The following is an 11,007-nucleotide window of genomic DNA, read 5'->3' as shown; positions in this document are numbered from 1 at the left end:
GAACATTACGAACATTTATAAATTCCCATTAATCGCGCCAATATTTCAAATATTTCTTTTAAACTCGAGGCGCCATCTGATGTAGAAGAATCAATCCTCGGTTGACAAAAGGTTAGAAAGTTTCTCTATCTGGCGGAAGAATGGCGGAAGAGTAAGTAACCTTACTGTCTCAAAAATATCCAATATCATCGGGACATATGTACTTTATTTTTATTTGAAATTATGAACAAAATGACGAAGAACAATATATCAGTTGTTTCTGTATTATAGTTTACTAATTTCTTGTGAATATACGAAGAACAACGTATCGCCAACGTGTAACCTATGTATCATGAAACATGGGACATGAAATATCACGTTGATATTATTCAAAAAATTTACTTTAACTTTAATAATACAATAATTTTTGTTGCGAAGAATATACTTAATCCTATTAAATATCTATGTTATAGATAATTATTTGTAAATTCATGATTTCACTGATGAAAATATTACGATATGTAATTTGTTTGTAAAGTTTTATTTGTTTATATGATAATAAATATCATTTTTAATATTTTAATTTTAACATATGTAGAAAGAAAGAAGCTACTGCGGCTAAAAAGCTTCCAGCAGTACCAGAATCGGTACTGAAAAGAATAAGACGACGCGAGTCGGTAAAAGCTGCACGTTTACAAACATCTATTAAGGTAAGCAATGACATAACATTTTATAAAAAATAATTGTTTCATTGAACTCTTTTGATCAATAAAACATTATTATTTTCACTTAAAGATTCACTCATATAATATTTGATAACATGATCATTTACTTTTATTTTAGCAACGTGCAAATCGTTATAAAAAGAGGAAGATTATCTTCAAGAAGGCCGAAAACTATGTTAAGGAATATAGAACAAAAGAAAGAGATGAAATTAGATTAATCAGACAAGCAAAAAATCGTGGAAATTATTATATTCCTGGTGAGGCAAGACTAGCATTTGTTATTCGTATACGTGGGTTAGTACAATTCTTTTTAAATATGTACATATGTTTGTTACTATGAAATATTATTTGACCGAATTTATTTTAGTGTTAATCAAGTTGCGCCAAAAGTACGTAAGGTACTTCAGCTTTTCCGCTTGAAGCAAATCAACAATGGTATATTCGTAAAACTTAACAAGGCCACCATAAATATGCTTCGCATTGTGGAACCATACATAACTTGGGGATATCCAAATTTGAAGTCTGTTAGAGAATTGATTTACAAACGTGGTTTTGCTAAAGTTAACCGACAACGTATCCCTATTACGAGTAACAGTATCATCGAGAAAAAGCTTGGTTAGTAGTATACTTCATATATGATAATAAAAACAAATCACATATATATTGACAAATCCATGAAAGTATGTATCCATTATATGCTTCCTTCCATATTGTCATAAATCAAATAGTATTTTTTAGTGCAATTCTTGTTATATATTTAATATGCAATTTCTAAGAAATACTAACATGTTTATAATATATTTTATATATTTTTTATCATAGTGTACACTGTAATAAATTATATTTGACAACTTTATGTTTTACAGGTCGTTCAGGAATTATCTGTATGGAAGACTTGATCCACGAAATATTTACAGTAGGACCCAAGTTTAAATATGCAAGCAATTTCTTATGGCCTTTTAAGGTATTTAACTAATTAACGTAAACAACTTCCATTCTTAGCCCATTTTTCTCTTTTTTCTTTTTCATTCTATTTTTATTTGCAAAAACCATTTTGGAATAGATCTCTTTATTAATCATACTGCGACATAGGCATGGTTATAAGACATCTATTTATGTTTTATTACCTCCTTCTATGTCGAAAAATAACAGGAGTATAGACCCATTGAAATTTATACTATATTATATTATTTCAAGACTAACTCCCACAATATTTACTCACTTTTATTTTTATATATTTATTTGTTTTAATTTTACATATTTGTATTTAATTTTTTCAGTTGAATACTCCTAACGGTGGATGGCGTAAGAAGACAAATCATTATGTAGAAGGTGGAGACTTTGGAAATCGCGAAGACAAAATTAATGAGCTTCTCAGGAGAATGGTTTAAGATTATAATCTTGATAAATAAAACCTTACAATCATTAAACAGAGTATATTTCTTTCGTATCACAGCATACTTAAAACTTATAAAATACTTGCATACTGACATTAAAGTTTCCTTAAAAAAAATAAATATACTGGAAGTATACACATATACTTCGGTTCTTATATAAAATATCTACAATAAAATAAATTAGTTTTAAAAATTAACATAAAGTAATAAATTGACTACAGAATTCTAATATTATATAATAAATGTAAAATTGATCCAGTATTTCTTTATAAATTATCTAATTATACATTTATTTAACTACTTTACACAGATGCATAATCTTATGTTACTTGTATATTCTCAACCATTACCGTCCTATATGAAAATTAATATAACAACAAATGCATTACATAAAGATATATGTATGTGCATTATAAAATGATAATAGATAATATATTTTATTAAATTAATTTTAACGCATAAAATTATAACAATTCAGAGATCAGAATCTTAAAAATACTGGACCAGAGCTTTTACTTTTTTTTAAAAGTATTCATGTTTATGTCAATCATGATTTTTACTTTGATTTTTAATCCTTTTTAAAAAAGCTTCTGCATGCTCCTTTATTAATTTGTTCATATCACATTTCGGCGACATAAATGTAAAATTCAATAATCTTACTAAACCATTTTGATAACCTGCAGCAAGCCATAAATGACTCCACATATTTGGATTCCAAGCTATCTAAAGAACATAAAATAATGTAGTTATTGCAAAAAATTTGGAATTATTACTTTACTGGATTTGAGTTTTATTCAATGTATTATTACGAACTTACTTTATTCACAGACGTAAATGGATATTGTTCAATGGGAACATATGTCAACTTTTCAGAATATAAAACTTTTTGGTGTATGTCCTTTGATAAACTATCTTTTACGCTCTATATTCAAAATTGTACAATGAAAATTTTTTATGAATGCTACATAATAATCTAATTGAAAATATATACTTACCACAAAGTTATTATGAAAAATAATACCGAAACGTTCTTTACATTCATTATATGTCTCTGGCATATAATTATAATCTTTTGATTTTTTTTCTTTACCATTTCCTTTTTGTTTTTTAAGACTGTCCTTCGGCAATTCTTTTAAATCTACTACTTTAATAAAAGAATTTAACTAAAACAACAAGTACGTATATAAAAAAAAATTATACGTTATATGGAAAAGAAAAAAAAAAAATACGCTCGTAAGAATCTGATACCTACTTGTCTCTTTCTTGGCAATATCTTGTCTACATCTTTTGCATATAATAACTGATGTGGAAAAATAGAAATAATATCTCCAGCCAAAGAACCATGTGCTATACCATTTGCATGATCTGATACAGCAACGGTCTAAAAAAAATTAATACGTACACTTTAAATAACATTAACGTATGTTAATCCAGTTGGAAGACCTATAATGCACTTACATATGTTGGAGAATTAGTTGCAAGTAGTGGACACAATTTAAATCCATGTTCCCTCAATGGAACTAAGTACGAGTTTGTATGTCTAAATCTAAAGAAAATCATTAAGGTATACTTCAGAAAAAATCACAAATAGTAAATTTAAAATAATTAACATTTTTCAAGATTAAATAAAAGTATTTTTAATACCCTAAGGCATCATCAAAACCAATAACAGCACTAGGCCAATGCAGCATCCATACTCCATCAGTTATCATACCCTTTTTTACAGATTCTTGAGGAGAATTCGTATTTTCCAAATCCCATATTTTATAATATCTATCTACACTGGCTGAAGCTAAAAATCGCTGATTGTTGTATGGAATTAACGCCAACACTATCGAAATAATAAATTTATTATTATATTTTTATGCACTTTTATTAGCATAATTTATATTTACTTACTGCTAACGGCACTATCATGTGCAAAGAAATGTGAAAATGCATTTATTATCAATGAATCATTTTGTTTTTGTTTTAATAATGGCGATTCCTCTGTGAGATCCCATAATGCAATATAACCGTTTGAAAAACCTGCAGCAATGGTACTAAAAAATGTACTTAAAATTAGATATATTTCTCGCTAATAATGTAATTAAAAAATAGTCATCATAAAAGGATATAAATCGTACTTATGCCCACGTTCCTTTGTCCATGATATTTTGGTACATTGCCAATGTTGCTTGTCATTATTATATATAATACTATTTACAACTAATATCAATACAGGATCAGTCTTGTAAATTGGAAGACTAAAAATGAAGTTATATATGTAATACTTAAATGAACCATACATGATAAGTTTTTATACTTATAATAAATGTATTATTTTCTTACTTATTAGTTTCAGATTTGTTGAATTTAAGTTCTTCTGGAAATGGCAATGAGTAAACATATACAGAACCATCGGAACCAGCAGCAGCTAGTAAACCCATCCTTCTAAAACTAACTGTTCCTTTTTCAAAATTATTTAGAGTGTCATCTTGGTAACATCCAGATGGGCACCACTCAAGAGACCATATTGTACTGCTATTGTGTACAATTGCATATGACAAAATAGGAGCACTAATTATAGATTTCGACCTTGACAATTAAGAAAATATATTTATACTAATGATGCTGTAAAAATTTATAAATATTATTAACACATTTAACACTTACTCATTATTTAATTTACCCATATTCCATATTTGTATCATATTATGTCCCGAATATGCCTTACCTATAGCATATTCACTTTCCATGTCAGGATGCGTACTTAATGCTATATATTGATCGGGTGTTTTAAGATATGCATAAGCTGGAATAGATAACCATGCTAAGGCCCATACAGGCCCACCGGTAAAAAATGTTGGTAAATCTGTAGAGCAATAAAAATAAATCAGTTTAAATCGAATGTAAGTCGATTATTTTTATCTTCTTTTTTTTTTTTTCACCTTGAGAAATTCCTCCTTCAAATGTTTTCCAATATTTCCATTCACTCTCTTCATTCTCTACATTGCCAGATGAATTTATATTTACTGTTTTTGTAGGCATTGATGCTTTTAATGGAGGTAAGTATCGCATTGCATCTTCATTATTTAATAGTACAAACGGATTTGGAAGATAATCATGAAATAATTGAAATTCATAATTCTCCATCTCACTGTAAGAATTAGTAAATGACTTAATTTGTTATAATAAATAAGAAACAATTCACACTTACTATTCCATTGTCCAGTTCAAAGTTGGCAAGTAAAATTTACTCCAGGGTGCTTTTAACGAGTATGAATCATCCAAAAACATCATTATACTGCATGATTCTAAAAATATATTTATAATTTTATACAATGATTAAATTCTTCTTTTCTTCTTGATAATTATTTAATTATTGAAATACATACTTTCTTTTTCCGAATTTATAGGGTGCGATTGCTGTTTAAATCTTTCTGCAAGTGGCTCATCTTCACTTTCATCAGATGTATTATCTTCTTTTTTAAAATCAGGCGAATTATCTGCATTATCATCAGTTTCATGTTTAGCTTTGATATGCTCAATAATTTTCTCTTTACTCTCAGCAAAAAATTTGCATATTTTACAAGCAAAATTCTATTTAAAAACAAATAATATATATATATATCGTTAATATGATAAAAATACACGTTATATGATATGGAAAAAATTAAATTTCTTATATTACCTCTTGAGGTGTAAAATTACATTCAGAACAATGTTTACACATATCTTCATATGAAGAACATGAAAAATTGCATCCTATTTGACGGCATTTTGATACACCTTCTAATTCTAATTCCTTCTTCCATATAGCTTTCCAAACAGACGGCACTTTCTTTCTCAATTCCGGCATTTTTACGTTTTTCTATAATTGTGTAAATATATCATAACAAGAGCCAGATGTAGGATAACTTAAAAATAAAAACAAAATAATCTGGTCATAAACACCAGTGCAAGCCATTCCATTATCATAATATTAAAAACTATTTAGATATGGACATTTATTGCATGATACATTTTTTAATTGTTTCTTTCGTTCAAAGTTAGATGTAAATCAAGACATACATCTAGTATTGAAGTGGCAGATTCACATATAGTAAATATCCAATAATAATTGGAAAAATTTATATAAATTCAATAAAATTGATTTAAAGATTATAACATTGAAATTAAGAAACAGTAAAATTATTTGAAAAGGAATGTGAAACTTAATTTCTATGTTATATTATATTACATTAAAAAATAATGTAAAAGTACTGATTTTTTCTATTACTTATTGTAATTCAGACCAAATTGTCTTTGCTTTACATATTCTAAAAAAATATTTTTAATAAAAACAAATTGGTGAATATTGATGTTGTAAAAAGGTTTTCTGATATTTAAGAGAAATAACGGAGTAATTTAAGTAAACGAAGATTCTGGAGTAGTTGATCCTGGAAGTCGATCTTCTTCATCTTGTATATCTATGATAGCACATTGTATCTTTCTCTTTAATTTTCTGCGTAAGTAGTCTGAATTCAAACACCGTATTTCACTTGCTACATACGATCCAAATGTATCATATTGATCTTCAGTAACAGGTAATGTACTTTCAATTTTTGAAAATGGATCATCTTCATTTTTTGGCTTTTTCATTTTCATTGTGTGTGGTTCAGTTTCAAAAGATTTATTTTCTTGAAAATTGATACCAGTAACATTTGATGTACCATCTATATCATCCAATATATCTTCACATTTTGTGCTTGTATTTGGTACTATTTCTTCAGCCTAGAATTATTTAAATATTGATTGAATTGAAGACCCTACTACTCCAGAAAAATACACAATAATAAGCAGAAGTTTGAAGATATATAAAAATGTGCACAATGCATAGGAATGAAAAATTATGATAATATGTATCATAATATTTTGAAAGATAATATTTAAATTATATAATATATACTATAGATGCAGTATAGTATTTGTTATTGTGTTATATAATGGATCATAGTTGATATCAATTTATAAACCAAACTGTTTGCACAGAGATTATATTAATCAGTAATGCTGACAACTGCTATTTAGTGAAGTAAGATTTATAATTTATGTAATAGCAATAGACTGGGCACTTCCCTTAACACACGTTTTGAGTGATCTATAAATATTAAAATAAATACAAAATTTTTTAATCTTCCAGATCTTAGTAGAGTTAGCATCTGTGTTAACATAATAATAATAATTATTATTACAATGTATATCATTGAACAATATTATTTCTAATTTATACAATTGCAGATGATATATAGGTTTGTTTACTTGCACATAATATTGCACATTATGAATTGCAATTAATGTTGCACATAATGAAAGAGGGTGAATAATTTTCTATCATATATATCTTGGTCTTGAACATACCATAATAAAGGACTTAAACGCATAATCTGTCTTCTTAATAATTAAGTGAGAATTTATCATAGAAGCGGTTTAATGTGACATTAGCATTTGATTAGAACAGAATTTAAGCATGTACCTATTTTATTTCCAGTACTCCATTCCAATATAAATATATATATATATATATATATATATATATATATATATATATATATATATATATTTATATATATGTATATATATACACATATACTCTTGTATAATAAGTCATATCTTTTTTGTTTGCGAGGAATTAAAATTTTTTAGTTGAACAGAATAATACAGAACAAAATAATTGCTCTCAACACAATATTTTCATATTTTTACGTAAACCACTTTCATTATCATTGACATACGTGTATTTATGTCTATGAATATCTTTTCTTATGCATATTTTTGTTTTCTCTTCTTTTAGACATTTCATTCTCTTAGACATATAGACAAAATCCTTTTATCCATTTTTATATTGTCATAATAGTATCTAAGAGTGAAGAAGATATGTAGCATGCAATAAGTGTCCAGTCTAAAAATAGCTTTTCAAAGCAAAAATAATTTATCAATGTATTTTTATTTGGTATATTTCTTAGTATACTTAATTTCTTAATAACATTAATTTAAATGTGAAAATTAAATATATCCAGTAACATTCCTGAATACCAGAAATGATAGAAATTTTGCTTATTTAATCTTAAAAAAACTATTCAATCTATGCCTACATATTGTTAACTTTTAGGCATTGCATCATTTTGTAAATAATTACAAGCTAATATAGTTGCACATACAATTACAGAAAACCATGCTTTATATTTGCTTACCAATACAGAAGAATTTAAATCCACCTTTTTAGATTGTCCTAAACATTCATCCTTAACAAGTTCTGTAAACTGTAATATTTTTGATACTGCTCTATAAAAAAAGAAAATGGTTTATTATTTTAAACTGTTGAACGACAATTGTTTTAATGAGGTCTACTCAGTTATATTATTTATACCTACTTTTCTGCAGCTTTACGTCTTACTTTTTCATTTTCCGGAAATTCCATCAGTAGACTTTTGCGTTTATTATATTTCAAGTCCCTATGATGTCGCTCATGAATTTCCATAGATGATGGCATCATAACGGCATTGCATACAGAGCATGTTACCATTAATGCTCTTTTTTCCTAAGATCAGAATTTAATTATAATAAATATAATTTTTTTTATAATGCTATCAATATAACGTGAGAGTATATAATGCAACTTACATCATCTGATTTACCACAAAATTGAATATGTGATATAAATCCATTAACACTGCGTTTTATTGCTCCACATTGTTCACAACCAAGTTGACCCTTCTTTTTTTTTATGGCATTAGCTAATACCCTTTTCAATAATTTTATATCATTTTGAAAGTCCTATAATAGTATTAATAGAAAATCAATATATATTATAAATTTTATTTAAATAATTCTTAATAAATCTTATAAAAAAGATAGCTTTTTTTATATACCATTGATTCTTCTCCTTCATACCAGCCCATGTTGTTATGTTTCATTAAATTATGTACTTCCTGTTGTCCCTTTGCTATTTTTTTTTCACATCTCATACACTTAATTAATTGAATCTAAATTAAAATAAATGATCAGTGAGATATGAAATAATAATAGATATACTTTATATTGATATCATGTTACTAACCTCTTCTTCCTCTACTACATTTAATCTACTATTTTCCTTTGTGACTACAGCTGTGTTAGATAATTCTGGTATATGTTCAATGTCATGAGTATTAATGGTTACTTTTTTTTTATTACGATCTTTTACTTCACTTTTAATAATGCTCTTGTTTTTTGATGGAGGACGTCCTCTTCGCTTAGGTGCATTAATATTGTCAGAAGTATTTACTTTAATATTTTGATCAGAGGATTTACTGTCGGATGCATCTACAAACGTATTTGTAGAATTTTTTGTGTGATACATTGATTCTTCTGAATTGGAAACATGTAACTGCGAAGAGTCGTCATCACACTTTTGTGGAATTTGGATACACACATATTTCCTAGGTCTTCCTCTCTTTTTTGCTTGTGCAGATGGTATAATAATAGACTTTATAGGTTTCTGTTCATTTATCATTTCTTTCTGCGATATTGGATGTGATTCTGGACATGCAATGATTTCTTTGACTTGCAAAGATATATTATCGCTATTGCTTATTTTATGCGTATCTGCATTGGACTGATGCGATTCATGATCTTCTATTTGATCTACAGTAGATTGAATGGTTGAATCACTAATCTCCCTATTTTTGTACGTATTACTTTGGGCAGTCTTATTAGAAGAAATTAACATTTTCTCTTCAGATTTTACAAATATATTAACAGAATTTAATAAAATATTATCATTAGATTTGGTGGATGTTGCTCCTGACATAATCTTAGGTATCATTGTTAATGATATTTCTTTATTAGATTTTTTCTGTGGATTACCTTTGGTATTCATTGAATACTATATTTTTTTTTCGTTCTTTTTTTTTTTTTTGTAAGAAACAGAAATTTAATATTTATCCTATTTTTTTCATATATAATAAATATAGTACCACCATCAATAAAAATCTATTGTGGACTAGCAAACAATATAAATTCTTATTGCAGTTCAACAGGCTCTAATTAGTCTAAGACCAATCTAGCCCCTCATGTGAAGGCCTTATAAGACGCTTTTACACCTTCACCAGTCTTTCCTCTTTGACACCATGCCTATCTATATTCTACGCACACACACACACACACACACATATCCTTCTACACATCCAAGGAAACTTATGTAGGAATAAAAGAACAGAATACAAAATCTTATCGTGAGTAAGAGGAACATTAGGAAGAGCGGAAGGGGTAACTTACTTCGCCATTTTAAATTAGACGCGCCGAATTTAAAATTATTTGTCATACAAAATTCAAAACCATGTGTTATTAAAAAAAATCTTGAAAATTACTTTATCCATCAGAATATTCTTATACTTTCGTATTGTTCACATGCAAAATCTTATAACGCATATCTGTCGCTTATGGAAATTACAATGAATAATTATACTCGTTATATTTTCTTTCGTCTAATAACCTTGTAAAAAAATAATTATTTATTTTTTGAATGACTTATTTATAAACAATTCACTCGAGTATTATTAGAATTCAAGAACAATAATTATCGCTTGTATTTTCGCATTTGACAACTTTCAATCGTTTCAATTTGAATATACATAAATTCGCAATTTGATTAATAAAATATTACTGATTTTATTGGCCCAAGAAATTAATCACGATTGGTCGAAAATGGTCGAAGACAAATTTGTCCCTCTTGCGGAGAATTTCTATAACTAAATATGAATCGTATTTAATATAACTACAAATTTATTCGTTTCATTCGAATTTGGGGGATCGTTAAATTCATTGTAATATTTTTATACTTATCTCTTATTCTAAATTAAAAAGATTGCAATATAAATCTACGTAAATATGATTGATTAAAA

The 11,007-nt window shown here is 27.1% G+C and overlaps 2 protein-coding genes across 3 annotated transcripts; one reads left to right on the top strand and one right to left on the bottom strand.

The window, feature by feature from the left end:
- Positions 1-95: 95 nt before the first annotated feature.
- On the top strand, positions 96-2,134 carry LOC124426147 (60S ribosomal protein L7). Its single transcript, XM_046967480.1, has 6 exons — positions 96-151; positions 578-689; positions 823-998; positions 1,072-1,319; positions 1,571-1,668; positions 1,985-2,134. Exons 1-6 carry the CDS (start codon positions 141-143, stop codon positions 2,093-2,095), a joined length of 756 nt encoding a protein of 251 aa, XP_046823436.1. The 5' UTR covers positions 96-140; the 3' UTR covers positions 2,096-2,134.
- LOC124426144 (general transcription factor 3C polypeptide 2) lies at positions 2,126-10,371 on the bottom strand. Of its 2 annotated transcripts, XM_046967467.1 has the most exons (20): positions 9,183-10,371; positions 8,995-9,108; positions 8,747-8,899; positions 8,497-8,663; positions 8,317-8,407; positions 5,775-5,954; positions 5,479-5,683; positions 5,301-5,397; positions 5,032-5,240; positions 4,757-4,955; positions 4,433-4,678; positions 4,228-4,347; positions 4,001-4,143; positions 3,746-3,932; positions 3,560-3,647; positions 3,354-3,482; positions 3,097-3,264; positions 2,919-3,023; positions 2,662-2,824; positions 2,126-2,266 (listed from the first exon to the last, which is right to left on the bottom strand). In XM_046967467.1, the coding sequence occupies exons 1-20, from the start codon at positions 9,981-9,983 to the stop codon at positions 2,208-2,210; spliced, it is 3,624 nt and encodes a 1,207-aa protein (XP_046823423.1). In that variant the 5' UTR covers positions 9,984-10,371; the 3' UTR covers positions 2,126-2,207. The 2 variants fall into 2 exon arrangements, with proteins under 2 accessions (XP_046823423.1, XP_046823424.1); XM_046967468.1 differs by lacking the exons at positions 2,126-2,266; positions 2,662-2,824; positions 2,919-3,023 and having other exon boundaries at positions 3,187-3,242.
- Between the last annotated feature and the right edge of the window lie 636 nt (positions 10,372-11,007).

This window comes from Vespa crabro, chromosome 8, assembly GCF_910589235.1.
Source record: "Vespa crabro chromosome 8, iyVesCrab1.2, whole genome shotgun sequence".
In the NCBI taxonomy this organism is placed as follows: domain Eukaryota; kingdom Metazoa; phylum Arthropoda; class Insecta; order Hymenoptera; family Vespidae; genus Vespa; species Vespa crabro.
This window is presented reverse-complemented; position numbering and strand designations above follow the sequence as displayed.